The following is a 21,175-nucleotide window of genomic DNA, read 5'->3' as shown; positions in this document are numbered from 1 at the left end:
GCTCCAGAAGCTGTAATGACCCTCTCCTGCTGCTTCTGAAACAATAGCAGCTGTCTCCCTCCTGCCCCTCTCACATCTGGCCAGGTCAGGGCTCAGCAGGGGATGGGGCTGGCCACTGCTTGACTGGTCAGGGCAGTAGGGGGCAGGAGGTTTGGCCCTATAGCTGTGCCATCAGGGCTTGAGCTGAATGTGGTGAGGGTGCTGCAGTGAGTGGGGTCCTGCTCCAGACAAATACATAGAAGTTTGGATGTCTCTCCTCTCTTCCCCAGTTCCTTTTCCTGCCCACAAAGCTGGGCTCCTCCTGAATACCCCTCCCCTTTGCCATGCTGCTCTGCCATGGTGCTCTGGAATGCATTGCCTAGCGAGGTGGTGGATTCTCCATCCCTTGTGGTTTTTAAGTCCCGGCTGGACAAGGTCCTGGCTGGGATGACTTAGAAGGGGTTGATCCTGCTTTAGGCAGGGGGCTGGACTAGATGACCTCCTGAGGTCCCTTCCAGCCCTACGATTCTGTGATTCCCTCATGACTCTGTGTGAGCCAGGCTAGCAGTGTCTTTGCCACTCCGCTTTAGCCCGGGCTCTCTGGGCATGCAGCAGCATCCTGTCCACACCCCGCTCTGGGCACATTGCGTGCTGGTTCAGCGAAACAGCGAGTGCCCACTGGGCCTGCTGCTGCTGCCTGGCAGGGGGAGGGTGTGGAGCAGAGACCCTAATGCTGGGCGTGCATGAAGGATATGCATGGAGAACATCACTGTCAGTGCATCAGGCAGTGCACTCTGTGTTGTCTTGTTTTACAAGACAGTGTCTCTCAATGACCAGGCAATGGACCGGTATTGATCACTGAAATCTCTCTGACACAATTTAAGAAGGCAGCAAGCCAGTCCCTGGTGTCAAAAGACTTAGATAGTAGAACTGGCCATATAGTTAATGTAGCCGTAACCCTGCCACCAAACAGCTCTTAATGCTTTGCACCAGCTCCAAGAAAATAAGTTCTGCTAGCTAACTGAATCTTCTACTGGTTGGGAAATACTATTTGCGACCACTTGTCCCATGCGTAGTAAGCATGGCCATAGACACAATTATGTTTAGAGCCCTGAATCTACAAATGTCTTCAAAAACATGGGGTAGATAGGGCCAAGATCCTCAGTGCAAAAAAACCTTATTTTGTTGTCATGGGGGCAGATTTTGTCCTAAAATTTGTCCTAAAACTTTGATATTATTTATTAAAGACTGTCTTGTATACACATACACTGTGGCTCTTAAAGTATTGATTTTGTAACTGAATTTGAAGCAATGGCTCTTCTCTCTATGTTGGTTACATACCATATCTCATGGAATTGGAATGGACCTTTAGGGCTCATTGAGGCCAGTTCCCCCCACTCACAGCAGGAGCTATCACCATCCCTTACAGACTTTTTTTCCCCTTTCTTTTAAATCTAATCTGCCCCAGAACCTTGGAAGGCTGAACTCCCAGCTCTGGGTTTACAGGGCTGAGGTGCTAACCACTGAGCTATCCCTCCTCTCATTGCAATCCCCTGGCCTAAAGTTAAGGGATGCCAGTACAGCTCCAATCTCTACAGATTAAAAACAAAACCATATTTACTGCTGGTGACCATTTTGGCAAGAGATGACTATTTCAATAAAAACAAAGCTTTCAAGCTCAGATTTCTTGTGCCTTTGGTTTGGCCCTGATCTAGTAACAACTGTGAAAGCTGGCTTCAGAAAGAACATGAGCACATTCAGCTATAACCTTTCGCGATGTTATGGAACATGCACTGGAAAGAACAGCATGGGTATTGAACAACAGAGAGTACAAAGAATGCTATTTAGACAGATCCAGGAAAGGATGTTGGAGTATTCTTCTCCTGTAAAGAGACTGATTATCTGGAAACAGTATTTCCAGTTGGCTGAATGTCAGGGCCCGTTCATGTGCAGAGGAAGCAGCAACCTTGCCTGTACAGGACTGCCGATTTATTAAAGCTACTTGCAAAGATCAGCTTGCCTTTCAGCAGGGAGCATAGTTCAGTATCTGAAATTATTAAATTTTAGGCTCCATTCAGGTGCCATTCTCCTTTCTAGTGTGATTGTTCTAATAAATAACTTACCATCTCTATATTTGGTGCATGAAGTCTATGTTTGCACTCACTATGGAATTGAGTTATAAGGGACCTAAGCTCAGACGGACCTAAAATCTGATGTCCTTACTCAGATTTTATTGTCCTTTCCCAGGCATGCTCCCATGAAAATCCCAGTGGTTGCCTTAAATTGATTCACTATATGTGGTGGCTGTCAGTTAGTTGCCTGTCTTTGAGTCACTTCTGCTCTTTTACTCAAGTGTGACATTCTATACCTTGGGAATGCACCCTGTAATCCCCATATTCCTCATTTACATATAATTCTGATTGCGGTATTGCATATATAGCATGTCATTTAAAATATCATGGGAAAGGTTATGATCTGCTGAAAGCTATTATTCTAGCTAAATATGTATATCATTAACGCATATGAAGTTATGAGAAGTGTGTTATATGAGTGTCATTAAAACATACTGTGGGTTTGGGAAGTTCACCCGGCTTGCTCTCCAGAGGCACTGACAAGGGAGGTTACCAACACCCAGGTGGGTGCTGAACAGACATCAACCACCATTGTCTAGCAGAAGAATTACAATTCAGGGTATGGTTTTACCTTGGGACTCAGCAGTGCCTACCAGACAAGCCTGGACTTGTCTTCTTCAAGCACATAGACTAAGGGTATAAAAGAGAACACAATGACTCCATGCTTGGCTTTTCACCTACTGCCACCTAGGCTAAGCAACAAAGAGACTCAGAAGATTAAAGACTTCAACAGAGAAGACTGGCCCAGGTTTAGAGAATGAACCTGTGTACTAAGGACTGTCCTATCCAGTTGGGTGACAAAAACTGCTCAGTCTAGTTGTTAGACCCTTCGTTGAGAATTTAGATTTCATGGTTACATTTTATTTTCTTTTGGTACCCACTCTGACTTTTTTCCCTATCACTTATAATAATTCAAAATCTTCTGTGGCCAGTAAATTTGTTTGTTTATCTTTATCAGTGAGTTTGTCTGAAGTATCTGGTAAATTGCAACAATTGACAAAGCTGGCCGTATATCCACTTTCCATTGATGAAGCATTGAGCCAATTAATAAATGTATGCTGCTCATGGTGAGCAGTGCAAGATGGCATATTGTTGAGGGAATGTGTTGGAGGGGCTGGGAGGATTTGGCTGGTGCCTTCCTCTTTGTGAATCATGAGCGGCTCTTACAGCAGTCATGCAATCTAACTGGGCATGGGACTCCACATGCAGTTGTGCTGGGCTTTTCTGCTTGCCACTAGCAAAGCACAGAGAGAGACAGCTCAGGCTGGAGAATTAAGGGGGCACAGTCACACAGTCCCATGCTGCACCCCAGAAATCGCATCACGCTATGCTCATACCCTTCCCCCACTTTCTGCAGCTATGCTGTTACCTCCTATCTCTTCTAATGGGAACTATTCCAGCAGTCCAGAATCACCAACGCACACTGTATGCTGGCTCCCTGCCCCCAGCTTTGGAAAACCTCCTCTAATGAGGGGACTTCCTGCAATAGTATGTGGGCAACATGTGAATGCTAGAAGCAAACATGCCCAATATCTGGTAATGGGACATTAGATGGAGGGCTCTGTATGACTACTGAGAATTCCTTCCCAAGTGTCTGGCCGGTGGATCTTGCTGAAATTCTCAGAGTACAGGTGACTGCCATATTTGGCTCATAAAGGAATTTCCTCAAAGGTCAGATTGGCAGAGATCAGTGGTTCTCAATGAGAGGTACCTGTACCCTTGGGGTACTCAGAGGTCTTCCACGGAGTACATCAACTCATCTACCTACTTGCCTAGTTTTACAACAGGCTTACATAAAAAGCATTATCAAATTTGGTACAAATTTCATACAGTGACTTGTTTGTATAGTTGTTTTAAATACCTAGATTTAAACATAATATTTATAGTCCACTGATTTATTTTACAATTTTATGGTAAACATGAGAAGATAAGCAATCTGTATTTTACGATCTGATTCTGAAAGCAAGGCGCTTTTAAAAGTGCGATGAAACTTGGGTCTTGCATTCTCCCATCAGACTCCTGAAAGGCTACACTTATCTGGAAAGGCTGAGAACCACTGCTCTGTAATATTTAGGCAATTATTCAGAAAATGTTTTCAGAAGTTCTGCAACACTAAAGCTACTTGTAACACTACACTGCAGTATAACTTGCTCTGATACAGCAGAACAAATGTGTTGCAATAGTAGAAAAAACTGTCTGAAAATTGTACAAGTGGGGGTACTTTTTTTTCCTGGAAAAAGGGATATTTTATAAAAAAGGCTAAAAAGCACTGGCATAAGTGTAGCATTGTTGGATTTCTGAATTAAATATGAAAGCCATTTATGTCATCAATGGCTCTCAGCCTACAGGCTGCTTGCTGACCCATCAGCAGACAGCTGTGGCCCACGTGACATCATCAAGACCATAGACATAGTACAGGTTGTACCTCTCTAGTCCAGAACTCTTATCTGGCAACATCCGTAATCTGGCATGACTGTAGTTAGCTGGATGATCACTTACATGTGGCCAAATTTCTCATGGTCCCATAGTTTGTTTCCAACCACCAGTCCTGGCTCTCAGTATTCTCTGCTGTTATTTAGTTGTAAATTACCCCTAAATGTCTTCTAAGAGCCCAGTAAACAAAGAAAGCGTTGGCAATCCTGCTAGACAATACTGACCTCCCATGGTCTGGCAAATTCTCTCATTGAACACTGGTCAAGTACCGAGGGTGCCAGATTAGAGAGGTTCAGCCTGTATATATATCATGTGGCTGTGGCCCACATAACACAGAGAGCTACACATGCGGCCCACAATATCATAAAGTTCAGAACCACTGGACTAACATAAGGTAGTTGAAAGCCTGAGGCCTGCAATGTGCAAAAAGTCAGACTAGGGTCGTGTCTACACTAGCCAAAAATTTTGAAATTGCTATGCAAATGGCCATTTTGAAGTTTACTAATGAAGCGCTGAAATACACATTCAGCGCCTCATTAGCATGCGGGCAGCCGCAGCACTTCGAAATTGACGCGGCTCCTTTTCGAAAGGACCCCACCTACTTCGAAGTCCCATTATTCCCATCTGCTCATAGGAAAAAGGGGACTTCGAAGTAGCCGGGGTCCTTTTGAAAAGGAGCTCTGTCTGGATGAGCTGCGTGGCGGTGAGCCGCGTCAATTTCAAAGTGCTGCGGCCACCCACATGCTAATGAGGCGCTGAATATGTATTTCAGCGCTTCATTAGTAAACTTCGAAGTGGCCATTTGGAAGTTTTTGGCTAGTGTAGACATAGCCAATGAGTCCAGGAAGTGGACAATCTTTCTGTGCATATGAATGTCATATTGCACTGCATTAAGCATACCTGAAATCCTGGGGAATGAGGTAGCAAAACATATGTAATGTGAGCGTGTACTGTCACTTACACAGACAGCATATAATGTTACACACATTTTCATCTAAGCCCCTGTCCCTTTCATGCCTATTACCCTGTCAACAAGAACAACGTTCAGGAGAGCACATTCAACTGGAAACAATCCACTTGATTGAGGCCAACTTTCTTGCTGTGACAGTGATCTTAAGAAGCTTAAAACCAAGCAAAAATGCCAAATATAGTAAACCTGCCAACAAAGTATGGGTTTGACCAGCTTTGCATTTATTCTCTGAGCAAAAATAAAAGTTCTTTAGCCACCAATCCAACCTAAGAGCAGACATGACAGCCTAGCTCACGCCTCCTAGCACGTGGTTAAGAGTGTATTTATTTGTATAGCTGCGTGAGACCACAGGAGCCAAAGGCTTGAATGGGCCACTAGCAAAATGCTGGGAGGCACACACTTTGAAAATGTTTCTGCCTTTAAAGGAACACAAGCTGCAGGCCTGCTGTGTGTAAGGCCTGAGAGGCCACTCTTCATATACCTGTATGACATCCCTGTTTTTAAGGTGCTGACAGCCAAATCACCCAGTAATATAGCCTAAAAGGGCCTATGGGACTGAGTTTAATCTGTTCTAATCCAGAGGTGGTGGTAAAGTCCAAATTCTATGAACAAGATGATTAAGATGGAGAACACTTTTGTTTAACAGTGAGAGCCCTTGACAAAGGAGTGGGCCCTTAATTTCTGAAGAAAGGCTAAAGCATCAGTGCCTGTAACTCAATTCAGCTTTGAAATTTTAATATTTAAAAGAAAAATGCTGCTTCTCCCTCTTTTTTTAAACTAGTTTACATCTAACACTGTACTGTACTTTGCTTTTTGTCTCCCCTTCCTCTTTTTTTGTCTCTGCTGCTGCCTGTGTACTTCTGTTTCCAAAGAAGGCCTGGGGTTGACCAGCCACTTCATAATTCTGAGGTTTTCCTGTACCAAGTTTGACATACAGCTGGAGATGGTGAGTTTGCTTGGGATCCTCTCCTTCTGTCCACATCAAGCGCTAAAGACGCTCCACCTTCAGGAAGGAAATCACATCTATTTTAAACCATGCTGAGCATTTGAAGGTCCCTCCAAAGGGAAGTTAGCCTTGTTTTTCCCAGGCTCGAGATTGCTGAAGACTAACCATATTTTATTATGACATGAGCGTTTATGAATTACAACTTACTTGTTCAGATGTATGAAGCAAAAGAAAAAGTAACAGATGGCAGGAATACAGTTATGGGAGGTGTTACATCAGAGCTAATCAATCTCAGTGGACAAGAAGGTGAAACTACTTAAAGCAGAAAATTACTTATTGTAATAAAAAACCCATCTTATAGCACCTTAAATAATTTTGTTAGTCTTTAATAGGTCATTCGTTTTCACAGGACAAACCCAGCTCTTCAGACCTGAAAAATCTGATGAAGTGGGCCTGCCCCACAAAAGCTCATCACCTAATAAATCATTGTTAGTCTTTAAAGTTCTACAGGACTGCTTTTATGTTTTGTGAAGATACAAACTAATACAGCTACCTCTCCATGATTACTGTAATGAGCAAGCCAATCCCCTTTCCTCTACACTCCCATTCCCACGGTGTCCAGTTCGAATGCACATACCAGCCAGAACAACGCAAAGTCCTGTGGCACCTGATAAACTAACAGATTTTTTGGCGAATAAGCTATGGCGGGCAAAGACCTGCTCGAGCCGATGCATCTGATGAAGCGGGTCTTTGCCCACAAAAGCCTATGCTCCAAAAGGTCTGTTACGTCTATCAGGTGCCCCAGGACTTCTTGTTGTTTTTGCGGGTACAGCCTAACACGGCTCCCACTCTGATACACATACCCGCCAGCTGCCACTACAATTTTTGCTCAACCCCACCAACAGGGCTACCGCCGGAACCCGCCACCCTGCAAGGGCGAGGGTGAGATCCCGCCAGCGTGTGACCGGGAGAGAAGGAGGCCAGCGGGACCTTTGCAGGAGGAGCCCCCAGGGACAAGCAGGCTGCCAGCCCTGGGCTCCGCCTGGGGAGACTCTCACCTATTCGCGGTGCTCGGGGCCATGGCTGGCTCTGGCGTAGCTACATCACAGGGAGGATAAGGCCCCTTCTGCCAGAGTCCCCGGCCGCAAGCCCCGGCAGGGAGCCCCGGGCCACCGCTCGGCGCCGAACAGCTCGCCCCGGAGCCGGCCGGGCCCCCATGAGATGATTGCCCAGGGCGGGACAGGCCAGAGGGAGGGCGCGGCGAGGCGAGGCCACGTCCAGGAGCGAGGCCCAAGGCGCCCCACCGGAGAAGCGAGGCCTAGGTGGGGCGCGAGGAGCGGCTCCGGCCGGTGGGATGAACAAGCGGCAGGCCACGCCTCACGGGCCCCTCTCTGGTTCTAGGCATTCCCAGCCGCACTGAGCGGCTCTGAGAGCGCCCAGCCCTTCAACCCCGCCCCCCCGTTCGCGATTGGCAGAGCTGCCGCTGAGGGAGCGAGCGCCGGCCAACGAACACGCAAGCTCTTGCCGGCCTTTGAGGTCACGTGACAGAAACTGGCCACTGACAGCCTGCAGGGGGCGGGGCGCTCACTTTTCCCCGGGGTTGCGGGCAGCGGAGCGCTTCCGGGTGCGCGCGAGGCCGGTGACCGTGCCGGGTGAGTGGTTCCCGCCCTGCTCCTTCTGGCCGCGGGCCTGTCCTTCCCCTGCTTTCTTCCGGGCGGGGCTCACTTGCCTGCACGTGCTCCAGTGGCACCGGGCCGCTGCGTGTGGGGAACCTGCGCGGCCCCGAGTCCTCCGCCGGGTGTGGCCCTGTGACATCACCATGTGACAGTGGGACGTCGTTTCTCATCACGAGGTGCTGAGCCCCCCGTGGTCGTGTGGGGGTTACCACGTGGAGCGTGTTCCCTGGTTGTGGGGCGCGTTGCTATGGGGTCGCCTGCTAATGTCACCTGGGGTGAGTTGTACCAGCGAGGTAGCGGTTGCTCGCGGGGGACTGCATGATGTAAGCACTGTGATGTCATTGAAGGGCCTGGCCGCCACCCATGCCCCGATTGGGTCACTGTAAATTCAGGCCCTATCATTAGGAACCTCAGTATACATAAACCTGTCAGTGAGCATGTGACTGGAGCTATTCTGTTAAAGACATGAGAATATGTGTCCTACAACAAAGAGACTTTAACTGTCGATTACAAAGGGAGATGTGTGAACTGGGGTTCATACTCGAGTTTGATACATTAACACTTGGTCTCCATAGCGATAGCAATTATCACATGTGTTACAAGGACTTTTTCTTTTCCTTTGGTATTTGTAATGATCTCAGGCAAGACACTTAGTATCTGTCCCCTTTACACCCTGCTTCAGTTCCATGTATCTGATTTGTGAGTTTTTATTTCATTATTTTAAAAGACTTCTGTGCTGTATAACTGTCAGTCTGTTCTGGTAGGGCTATAGGTCTGAAGAGTGGGTCTGTCCCACAAAAGCTCATCACCTAATAACTTGTGTTAGTCTTTAAAATACAACATGACTTCTGTTTTTTTTTGACACCGTATCAGTCACTCCCAACTTACCTTAAGAGACTATGTACTGAAGTGTGTAATTAAATGTGCTTAGAAAATACAACCTCTGTGTTAGCATTATAACCTCTCTCTGCATTGATAGAAAGGTTATTTTTATCTTTGTGTTTGGCACTGGTGTGGCTGCTGCTGCTGGAACACTACATCTGTCCTAGTAACCACAATTCAAGAAGGATGTTGATAAACTGGAGAGGGTTCAGTTGCTACCAGTGAGAATAATTAAAGGATTAGAAAACCTGCCTTAAAGCAGTGATGGGCAGCCCGAGCAAGTGAGTGGGCTGCATGAAAGGCCCTCTTTCATCTTCATGGGCCAAAAGATTATTGTAAACAAGATGGCTTCCCAGGGTAGTGTAGTTTTGCTAACTGTGCTTGCGTACCTAGAATTTGCAAGTTGTGCTGATTGAACCACAGCAATGCTTTGATTAGATGCAGAATGAGCATGCTGTTGTGGTCAGTGTTGTATGCAATGAGCACACACTTCACTTACGTGTCCTCTCTTTATATGTGTGTCACCTCAGTAATAGTGGTAGAAACAAACTATGCAGATGGGAAAACAGCAAAATCTGACAGCCCCTTGTGTGGACAACAGTAAATAAAGTATCTCATGGGCCACACTTAGAACCCCAGTGGACTGCAGGCTTTCTGCTGTTGCCTTACAGAGTGAGATGGTTCAGCTTAACCACAAAGATTACTTACTCCAAAAGTAGTGCCCATTTGGAAAATTAACGTTTGATAATGAATGAGCTTGTCAGTCTAGCAATCAAAGGCCATAACAAGATCAACAATGGTTGGAAGTTGAAGCTAGACAAATTCAAACTGGTAATAAGGTGCAAAATTTTAAGTGAGGACTGTCAACCACTGAAACAGATTACCAAGAGGTATGGTCAGTTCAAGTTAGATGATCCTTAACTTTATGGTTCCTTCTGGCCTTGGAGTGTAAAATAACAAATGCCAGGTGAATTCCCCTTTTAAGCTTCTTTTTCATACTACTCATAATTCCCTCAATTGTTCTTGATATTGAGTTTTCACTGAAAGACAATACTTCAGTATCAAGGGTAATTTAACAATTTCAGGTGATTTTGGCTTCTGATCTTGTGGGAGCTTTTGTAAACTTTACTATCCTGGTGGGAGCCTTCAGGAGGAATAAATCATGTTATTAAAAGTGTTTTCTTTTCAGACTACGTGACCCAAGAGGCTCTTTTGGCCTTGCAGTAATACTGTTCGCAAGCAAGTGGACTTGTTGAACTGTGGGGGCCCCCCCATATGTAGTGATCATCTCATAGCTAAACACACTATGGCCGTGTCTACACGTGCCCCAAACTTCGAAATGGCCACGCAAATGGCCATTTCGAAGTTTACTAATGAAGCGCTGAAATGCATATTCAGTGCTTCATTAGCATGCGGGCGGCAGCGGCGCTTCGAAATTGATGCGGGTTGCCGCCACGCGGTGCGTCCCGACGGGGCTCCTTTTCGAAAGGATGCCGCCTACTTCGAAGTCCCCTTATTCCCATCAGCTCATGGAAATAAGGGGACTTCGAAGTAGGCGGCGTCCTTTCGAAAAGGAGCCCCGTCAGGACGAGTCGCGCGGCTGCAATCCGCGTCAATTTCGAAGCGCCGCTGCCGCCCGCATGCTAATGAAGCACTGAATATGCATTTCAGCGCTTCATTAGTAAACTTCGAAATGGCCATTTGCGTGGCCATTTTGAAGTTTGGGGCACGTGTAGACACGGCCTATATGGAACTGAATGGCTTCTGGATTGGTAATAATAATACCTAGCTTTTGTTTTCTTTATGGCCAACTTGATTAGTAGCTACCCATATGATGACTGCTCATTAGCTAATGATTTGGTGCTATCAGAATGAAAAAGCAGTCCTGAAGCGCTTTAAAGACTAACCAAATAATTTATTAGGTGATGAGCTTTCGTGGGACAGACCCACTTCTTCAGACCTGGAAAATTCTGATAAATGAAAACTGAGAGGAAATTGAACAGAAAGGTAGAAAAATAAAAATAAATATAAACTGACAAATCAGCCAGATAGAACAAAAGTGGAGAGAGTCTTTTGTTAGTGTTTAAAGTGTAACAATGACTGTTTTTTTTGTTTTGGGAAGATAAGGACTAACACAGCTACCTGTCTTTTACTGCCATCAGTGTAGTTTAAAGTGGGCATGTGTCGAGATGATTAACACCATCATTCATGGTAAACTTCCTTGAGGACTGAGTGTGATTGTACAGTATCTCTCAGTATACCACTGGCCTTCAAGTTTGGTGGGAAAAACAGGCATGTTCTAAATCTTTGCTCTGGATTGTGTGTTTTATATTTTGTTAAACCTTTATCTTGAAATCAGTTTTGCCCAAATATCAATTTTTGTCTGCTCTCTGGCTTAAAGCTTTTGTGTGTTTTCATTCTGAAGGCCTGATTCACTTTGGTATGTAGACTACAAGTAGTCCTTTTTATGCCAATATGAGCTATGCATATACATCATGTTGAGCTGTAATTATTCTTTTCACTCTTACTCCAAAGCTATAAGTTTGTTTGAAGTATGTATACAAAAATAGCCTTGTTGAATATACCAAATATATCCTCCACATTTTGAACTACCCACTGTTTTAAATTAAATTCTTTTAGAGATGTAGCTTGTTGATCGATGCATACAGTGCTTTATAGATGTAAAGAAGTAAGTGTTGATTAGCTTTGATGTTTTCTCCCTGAGTCCTGAAAAATATTTCCGGCTGTCAGTGGAATTTTTGCTCCATTCATTAGGTAACTAAACAACCACTTTAAATTTTTCATAATCATTCTATAAGCATCAAAAGTTAATGCATCTTCTGAAATTGCAAAAAATAACCAACACTAGGTTCTTCCATGCTAGGTGAACTTGGAGATACTGCTGTATGCTGACGATTAAGGCTTGGTTTACACTTCAGATTTAGGTCAACATAGCTACATAGCACAGGGGTAAGAAAAAGTCACATACCTCAGTGACAAGGTGTGGTGGGCTAATGCCCAGTATAAACACAACTAGGTCAGTGGAACAAAGTTACCATAAATTTAGTTACCATTGCTTGGGGAGGTGGTATTCCTGCATCCACGGGGAAAAAAATGCCTGCAATCTTTGTAAACTGTGCCTCTTCCCGAAGGAATTATTCCAACACAGGTACAGTGCCATAGCTGTGTTAGTGAAAGTCATCTCTACACTATGTTGTCTAACTGTGGAGGCTCCTCTTGCTGTCTTGTTTGTTTTGTTTTTGTATCTTGGGCTCTTGGGAGTAGAAAACTTTCATGGACTAAACCTGAGGGTAAAAGTAAGTGGAAACAATTAAAGAAATAATTTAGAATTACTAGTTCCTGGGAGTGCTCACTTAACATGACTGTATATCCATCTGTTTTTGGCAACACAGTTAAAATTTTTACCATTACTTCCTGTTTACAAGTAAATTGCATGTTCTCATCTTTTGGTATGGCTACTTCTGGACTGCATGGAAACCCTTTCATTGCATTCCACCCTAAATAGCAACACAGGTATATTTATTTGATATACAACTAGGTATCTAGTAACAGAGAGGTAGCCGTGTTAGACTATATACTATCAAAACGAAAAAGCAGTCCAGGAGCACTTTAAAGACTAACAAAATAATTTATTAGGTGATGAGCTTTCGTGGGACAGACCCATTTTTCAGGTCATAGCCTTACCAGAACAGACTCAATATTTAAGGCACAGAGAAACCAAAAATAGTAGTCAAGGTTGACAAATCAGGAAAATATTATCAAGGTGAACAAATCAGAGAGCAGCAGGGCAGAAGGGGTGGGTGAGTCAAGAATTTTCTACTCCCAAGAGAATTATCTAATTCTTGACTACCCCCTGCTGCCGTTCTGCTCTCTGATTTGCTCACCTTGGTAATATTTTCCTGATTTGTCAACCTTGATTACTATGTTTGGTTCTCTGTGCCTTAAATATTGAGTCTGTTCTGGTATGGCTTTGATCTGAAGACATGGGTCTCTCCCACAAAAGCTCATCACCTAATAAATTATTTTGTTAGTCTTTAAAGTGCTACTGGACTGCTTTTAAGTTTTAACTTGGTATCTGTGTGTCTGTTAAAACTGTTATATAGATCATATGCCTGACATAACCTCAAAAATGAAAGAAAGAGTAAGCAGTCTAACAAGGCATACTGTTTAGTCGTATCCTTAGAGATGCATAACTGCCATATATTACAGACCACACATCTCCACCCTATCGTTGTCTTAGTTGGAATGCCCGTCTTCCAACACCCCCTTCTCTAAACTCCCACCACCAGAGGCAGTTCTGAGAATCTACATCTGAGTTACTGAAAGGGTGCCGAAACCCTGTAAGGGCTGAGTTAAGGCCATGGTGTTTGGTGAATGTGTTATTAGTAAAGTCTGGGTCTTTGGGTGGAAGAAAAAAGGGCATCTACTGTGCATTTGCGGCTTTGTCGGGCATGTTACGTAGCAACCTTAACTGATATTCGACAGTTCATGAATTTTTCAAGTCCGTTCATTCTTGACAGGATCTCCACTGCAGCATTTCTTCATTTTGTGACAGTTTCCTTATGAAAATCCCTTGCCATCTTAGCAGCTGGGAACTTTTAATAAAGTCCAGTTTTCTATGACTGGAACTTCTGATAACTATAAACAGCATGTTTTATTTGCTGTCTAATGTTATCTTCACAACCGTAAGTGCTGGAAAAACTACCTTAAAAAGCAGAGGCTGAGATTCCTGAGCATCAGTTGTGCACAGATTCATTGATTGTAATCACAGTAGATATGTTATGGGTACAATGTCAAATAAAAAGATTATAAATTTAAGTAACTTTCCCTGTACTTAAATTTATCATCATCAAACCTCAAATCAGAAATTTAGATGGGCTAGAAAAACTGAGAGTTTCAGCATAAATTTACAAAACTGCCTTCTTGCTACTTTATCATTGTAAAGTTATGTAAATACTTTGAAAAGTTTTTATTTACATTATGGTCTACCAAATGGAAGATGCAAAACTCGAATTCCTGCTTAAGTGGGGAAAAACCCTAATTTTGACATGGCTCTGCTGCTGTTTTTCATAAAACGCATTTTTTGCATGAATTTGCTTGGATTTTGTTCAGTGTGGAAAAATAGTGACATTTGCATATGGTTTTACCTTAGGGTGAGTCCAGTCCTGAGTTCAGTTTTGGATGAGAGCATGCTCTCTTTCCAGTAGAAGATGGTGACCCTGGTGCGTGATCATGGAGAAGGGGATGAGTTCAGTAGAAGTGTTACCTTCCAAATCATCCCAGGTTACTGCTGTAAAGGTGACAGTGAAGGAGCATGAAACAAAACCGATCCAAAAAGGGAAACGCGTGGGATTTGTGCTTGTACATGCAGGTAAGATGCCAACAATTTGAAAACTGAAACAGAAATGCAGCATTAGCTATGGAGGCAACAAGTGTATTCACAAAGAGGTCTTGTGTTTTGGCAACATTTTAGTATGGAGACTACAACTGTCATTTTCAGTGTTTGGAAGATCCCAGACATTGAGGACTCCAAGCTCAATGTTTATGTATCTTTCAGAGAGCTTACAAATAATCAAATGAAGTGGGTTGGTGCCCCTCCCACCCTCCTTTTTAATAAAGGCCTAAGTATGTTATGTAAACGTTTGTGGTTGTTTCTGTGAGTGGGAGTTCTGATGCTAACACGGTGGCCTGGATTGGCCTCCAGGATTCATGTGCATAGAGACCCTTCAGAGTAGTCTCTCCCTTTCTGTGAGAGTGAGCATGTGTCATCCATGTCAGATTTTAGTTATTGCCTTGTGTAGGTTCTAAGCCAGGGGGTTTACTGCGTTTTTAGATTTGGAGCTGACAAGCTGATGCTACATCTTGTGGAACCCTCTCTGAAATCAGTTTGGGAATCTTAATAATGTAAGTGTTTTGGATAGCTGAGGTGGGGGCTTTGCAGGTGGTTGGGCTGCATAAATCTAAGCTGTTCTCAAGCATTGGGTGTGGAACTAGAGCAGTGTTTCTCAGCTGGTGTTCTGCGGAATCCCAGGGTTCCACAAAGTGAAAATAAGGGTTTTGTGAGAAAATTCCATTAAAATAGCTGACTCCTCTCGGCAGCAGCAGGGCAGCGACCTGCAAACAGTAGAAGTAAATTTAATTGGTTTAAAGACCAGCGGGGCAGCAGGATGGGTCCGGCCGCTAAACCAATTGAATTTAGTTCTGTTGTTTCAGCAGCAGCAGGACAGGGAGCCACAGAGAGCCCCTCACTCACCCCACAACCCAAGTGGCCACAGCCCTCCAGTGGGCATGGTTCAGGTCACCCCTGCCAGTGCAAAACTGCTGAGCCAGCCTACCTTCTGCTGTGTGCACTTGGCCTCCTGGCATAGGCTCCCCAGTCAGTGCCAGGGATGGGTTAGTTTTGGGGCTGAGGTGGGTGAAGCTTGGGGATGGGGATGCAGGTTGGGGGATGAGAGGGGATAAGCCTGGAGGTGGGGGAACAGGTTTGGGGCTGAGAGGGTTTAAGCTGAGGGCTGCAGGTGGGTTGTGGGATGCAGGGGACAGATTAGGGGTCTGGGGTGGGTAGAGCCTGGAGATGGGGGGCAGGCTTGGGGGCTGAAGGGAGTGGAGTCTGGGAATTGGTTCTGCAAAATTCTTTTGAGTTCAAAAGGGTTCCATGGCCAAATAAAATTGGGAAACACTGAACTAGAGTGTACAGTTAGTTTGTGGGGATAATGGAATTAAAACATGGCCTAGATCCTGAAAAGCCATGAGCACTGTAACCGAAGAAGGCGTTTCAATTCTAGTCCTTCCTTTTTACTAGTTGTTTATAACTGTTTGCAAATCCTTTTTGTTCTGACTTCCCAGCTTGGTTTTGGTACAGGAGAGAACATGTTGGTGTCTTTGCTGAGCTTGAACACAAACCATTTAGTTACTAGTAACAGAGAGGAAGCCGTGCTAGTCTATACGCTATGAAAACAAAGAGCAGTCAAGTAGCACTTTAAAGACTAGCAAAATGGTTTATTAGGTGAGCTTTCGTGGGACAGACCCGTGGGTCTGTCCCACGAAAGCTCACCTAATAAACCATTTTGCTAGTCTTTTTAAAGTGCTACTTGACTGCTTTTTGTTTTCATTTAGTTACTGTGAAAGTGTGCAAACATGTAGCAGACCAGTACTTCTGGCTCAGTACAGTTTTCTTCCTTTCCTATATGTTTGCTGAATTTAGGTTAGAGCAGGTTGGGATAATGAGGGATTTTCAGGGAACAGTGAAAAGCGGCAAGAGTGCTTTCCCATCCTTCTGTTGTGCAGCATGCAGAGGGTTTCAGGCTATTTTTTGGCACTTGTCCATGTCATGAGAACTTGTGAAGTTGTTTCCTCCTCAAACACAGTTTCACAACCTATATGTCTAGGGCTGGCACTGGGCTGTGGAAGAGAGCTGCATGACTTGTCTTGAGTGCTTGTTTCTATCATGCTTTCAATACTACTTGATGGACTGCAAGGGTGCATCTGGTGGGTCGTATCAGGCTGGCTGAGAGAGCAGCTAAATCATAGTTCTGTTAGGACCCCACAGATACTCATGCATTGGGTAGAGAATAGTTTTCTCTTTGTTCCTCTCTTTACCTTATTGCACCTCTAACTTCTACTTTCAGTCCTGTGCTGCCTCAGAGCTGAGCTCTCTGCAGTTCTTGCATGGTGTCCCTGCCACAAGTACCAGTCCCTTCACCCTGCTACCCTTCCAGCACCCAGAAACAGCTTGCATTTTCTCCTGTAACCCTGACATCCTATATATAATATATATAAAATATGTGGAGGTGACTGCCGATGGCTGTAATGGATTGATTCTAAAATGTTTGAAAGTGTTAATTCGTGAGGAAGGTGAATCAGTAGTTTCTGTTGTTTACAAAATGACCTGGGTTATGTACATCTGATTTCAGATACAGTTGTCATCCTGTATTGTAATTCCTGGTGAGAACACTATCCCAATATATTAGTTTGAATGCTTGCCATAATCTCCATTTAACTTTGCTTTTCTGTCTTAATAATAGGTGCAGGTTATCATTCTGAATCCAAAGCTAAAGAATACAAACATGTTTGCAAAAGAGCCTGTCAAAAGGTATGACTTCCCCAGTTCCAAACTCTTTTCTTCAGAGGATCATGAGGCTTCTAACAAATACTGAGTTTCACTAGGGTTCATTTTATAAAAGGTTTTTGGGTCCAATTTCTAGTTTTGATTTGTTTTGTGAGAGTATTGGAAATTATTCAGAAGTGCATAAAGTGCATGAAGTGTTTATTTTGGGCTTCTTTAACACTATCCGCTTGGATATAATTATGCGCCGAAAGATTTACATTTCTATGGGCAAAAAAAATAGCAATCAAAACCTAGAAGAATAGTAAAACTTCAAGGCTACGTCTACGCTAGAAGCATCTGTCGACAGAAGTTACTGACGGTAATCTCGACAGAAACTCGGTCGTCAGAAGTGTCTCCACTGCACTTTTGTCAACAGTAGTCTGTCCAGAGATTGTTATGCCTCAAGTTTTTGAGGGATAATACGGTTGAAGAAAATGCAGAATGTAGAATTCTTGTAGAGCCTTGGTCAACAGAATGCTTTAAGCATGTAGACGCTCCCTGAGTTTTGTTGACAGGAGACCCCTTCTGTCGATAAAGCGCTCTAGTGTAGACCCAGCCCAAGAAAAATGTGATTTGAATAACAGGTCAATAAATATTATTGCATAATTCCCCAAAGCACTCTTTGGGTAACTGTGTCCAAAAATCCAAAATTCTGCATATTTTATTTTTCAAAATAGTGAAATATAATCCTATGACTTTCACTTATTTTGGTAATGGATTTAAACTATCGTACCAAAAAAGATCACAATAAGTGTTCAGCATTTTCTAAACACATGAAAGTTGTTATAAATACTTGATAACCAAGATTCAACATTCCATTTGTAATCCTGGATTTTCATTAAAATTACATTTATTTTGATGCTCTGTTTGAATTGCTCAGAGTTTCATGCAAGAAAGTTGTACAGTTTTGCTAATCATTGTCCTGCATTTTTTTTTAAGTGGTTGAGTAAAATAGATCCTGAACTGTAATCTAACCCTGTTGGCTATGTCGGAACTACAGAGATCTTTTGAAAGAAGCTCTTCCGGAAGAACTTCTTTCAGAAGACTTCATCCAAACACAAAATAGTGGATCAAAAGAGTGATCTCCTCTTTCCAAAGAGAGCGTCCACAGAGCCCTCACCCTTTTGAAAGAACAGGCCAGGGATTGAAAAATTAGGCCCCATGAGGACTGCTCTTTCAAAAAAAAAAAAAAAAAAAAAAAGGGCCCATAGAGCATTTACACGTGGGTTTTTTTTGGTTTTTTTTTTTTAAAAGAAGCTTGTGAAAGGGGGCACTGTTCCAGAAATGGGAACGGAAGAGTGATTTTGAAAGGAGCACTGCATTCTTTTTCTTTACTTTGGACGGAACACTTTTTATATGTAGACGCTCCGTGGGATCTTTCAAAGAGACCCCTTCTTTTGAAAAATCTTTCAAAAGAACTTGCTAGTGTAGATGCAGCCATTGTGAGCTGGGGCAGAAAAAAATCCAGAAAGCCCATCGACTTGCTTAGCTGAAGATTCAGTTTCTGTCATTAACATGCATCTGATGAAGTGGGTCTTTGCCCATGAAAGTTTATGCTCCCAAAAATCTGCACAGGGCTTCTTGTCATTAACAATAAGGCTCCTTTACACCAGTCTGGCAACGTAAAGGACCCTCAGTTGAATAATAACAGAGAGGAAGCCGTGCTAGTTTATACACTATCAAAACAAAAAGCAGTCAAGTAGCACTTTAAAGACTAGCAAAATGGTTTATTAGGTGAGCTTTTGTGGGACAGACCCACTTCTTCAGACCATAGCCAGACCAGAACAGACTCAATATTTAAGGCACAGAGAACCAAAAACAGTAAGCAAGGAGGACAAATCAGAAAAAGATAATCAAGGTGAGCAAATCAGAGAGTGGAGGGGTGTGGGGGAAGGTCAAGAACTAGATTGAGCCAAGTATGCAGATGAGCCCCTATAGTGACTCAGAAAGTTCCCATCACGATTTAAACCATGTGTTAATGTGCCGAATTTGAATATAAAAGCCAGCTCAGCTGTTTCCCTTTCCAGAACGGTGCGATAATTTCTTTTCGGTAACACACATACCTTTAGGTCATTGACAGAATGCCCCATTCCATTAAAATGTTGACTAACTGGTTTGTGGATTTGGAGTGTTTTGATGTCTGTTTTGTGCCCATTGACCCTTTGTCCAAGGGAGTCAGAAGTCTGTCCAATATACAAAACATCTGGGCATTGTTGGCACATGATGGCATATATGATGTTAGTAGAGGAGCATGAGAAAGTGCCCGTGATTCCGGGAGTAACCGGGTTAGGTCCAGTGATGGTATTTCCAGAGAAGATATGTGGACAAAGCTGTCAGTGGGCTTTGTTTCAGGGAAAGGTTCCAGGACTGGTATTCCCAGGGTATAGACAGTGGCTGTTAGTGAGGATCCTCATGAGGCTGGAAGGTTGTCTGTAGGAGAGAACAGGCATGTCACCCAGGGCCTTCTGGAGTGTAGCATCCTGATTAAGGATAGGTTGTAGGCCTTTAAAAATTAGTTGCAGTGGTCTGAGTTGGGGGCTGTAGGTGATGACCAGTGGTGTTCTGTTCTTGGCTTTTTTGGGCTGATCTTGGAGTAGCTGGTCTCTGGGTATTCGTCTGGCCCTGTCGATTTGTTTTTTTTTTTTTTACTTCTCCTGGTGGGTAATGCAGGTTTATGAATATTTGGTAAAATTCTTGTAGTTTTTGGTCTCTGTCAGCTGGATCAGAGCAAATGCGATTGTACTGAAGAGCTTGACTGTAAACAATGGATCTAGTCACATGTGCAGGATGGAAACTAGAAGGGTGTAGATAAGTATAGCGATCAGTAGGTTTTCGGTACAGTGTGGTACTGATCAGGCCATCCTTGATTAGTACTGTAGTGTCCAGGAAATGTATCTCTTGCATTTTGTAATCGAGGCATACGTTGATGGGGGGGTGTAGATTGTTAAAGTCTCTGTGGAATTACCACTCCTCTACTTAAGATACATTGATGACATCTTTATGATTTGGACCCATGCTACAGAGGCTCTAGAAGAATTCCACAGAGAATTGGGTCTGTCCCACGAAAGCTCACCTAATAATTTATTTTGTTAGTCTTTAGAGTGCTACTTTACTGCTTTTTTGGTTCAATATCAATGCAGTTTGAGCAGTTTAATTTTGAACTTCAGCCCTCTTTGGTATCTTTATTTTGTGCTATTACTTTTGTACTTCCCTGAGGCTTGCTGTACATTACTGTGAGCAGTCAATCTAAATTATACAATTAGATAAATGTGAGAAATTGACCCCTGCTGGATTGATTGCTGTCCATTGATCTGTTTGGGTAGTGAAGACCTGGGAGATTTGCTTGCTGTTGAGGTTAATGATAATTGTAACTTGAAAGATTTCATTTGGTTACTTGGGCTAGGTAGCCAATATAATATGTTTTGAGTAGGAACAAACAGCCTAAGATTTGTGTTGGGACTGAAAATGTCACCCACATTAGTTAACTGTGAGTTTTCTGAGGGAATTTACTGTGATCACAAGTTTGTTCTCGATGTTAGTCCAGCATGGGTCAGGGAAGTTACTCCTGTACATGGTTCCAAAAAATTTATACTTTTAACATCAAACTTGAGCAAAAAATAATTTACTTTGCATTTGTGTTGCTAAGATTGGCAGAACTTGATTTTTTTTTTTAAATAATTTCAGTAGTGATTTTTTTAAAATACTTTATATAATTTTGAAATAGATTTAAATGTTCAAAATATCAGGAAATTCAGGGTGTCATACAATTAATGATGTAGATTGAAAAGTTAAGACTTTGTAATTTTGTCAATGTCACATGTCAAAATATACAAAGTAAATGTCTTTTGTCAATGTTATATAGGGAAATCACTTTTTTATATTTTATTGATTACAAATCTAACCCTTTCAAATCTGTATGTTGCTGACATCTGCACAAACTTCCTGAATGATGAAACTGTTCTCTATAATGGCAGCATCTCCATATAACACTATATAGTTCAGAGTTGTGCTTTTGATGTCAAAGCTCTG

General features: G+C 43.2%; 1 protein-coding gene across 4 annotated transcripts in view; it reads left to right on the top strand.

The window, feature by feature from the left end:
• Positions 1–8,086: 8,086 nt before the first annotated feature.
• TASP1 (taspase 1) overlaps positions 8,087–21,175 on the top strand; it is a 167,344-nt gene continuing 154,255 nt past the window's right edge. For all 4 annotated transcript variants that reach the window (XM_074989366.1, XM_074989365.1, XM_074989363.1 and 1 more), the window contains exons 1-3: positions 8,087–8,411; positions 14,192–14,410; positions 17,064–17,131. In XM_074989366.1, coding sequence (XP_074845467.1) covers positions 14,272–14,410; positions 17,064–17,131 — 207 coding nt within the window. In that variant the 5' untranslated portion in view covers positions 8,087–8,411; positions 14,192–14,271. The remainder of the gene's footprint in view (positions 8,412–14,191; positions 14,411–17,063; positions 17,132–21,175) is intronic.

The sequence above is a fragment of the Carettochelys insculpta genome, chromosome 3 (genome assembly GCF_033958435.1).
Source record: "Carettochelys insculpta isolate YL-2023 chromosome 3, ASM3395843v1, whole genome shotgun sequence".
Taxonomy (NCBI): Eukaryota; Metazoa; Chordata; order Testudines; family Carettochelyidae; genus Carettochelys; species Carettochelys insculpta.
The sequence above is the reverse complement of the archived record's forward strand: the minus strand, read 5'-3'. Positions and strand labels throughout refer to the sequence as shown.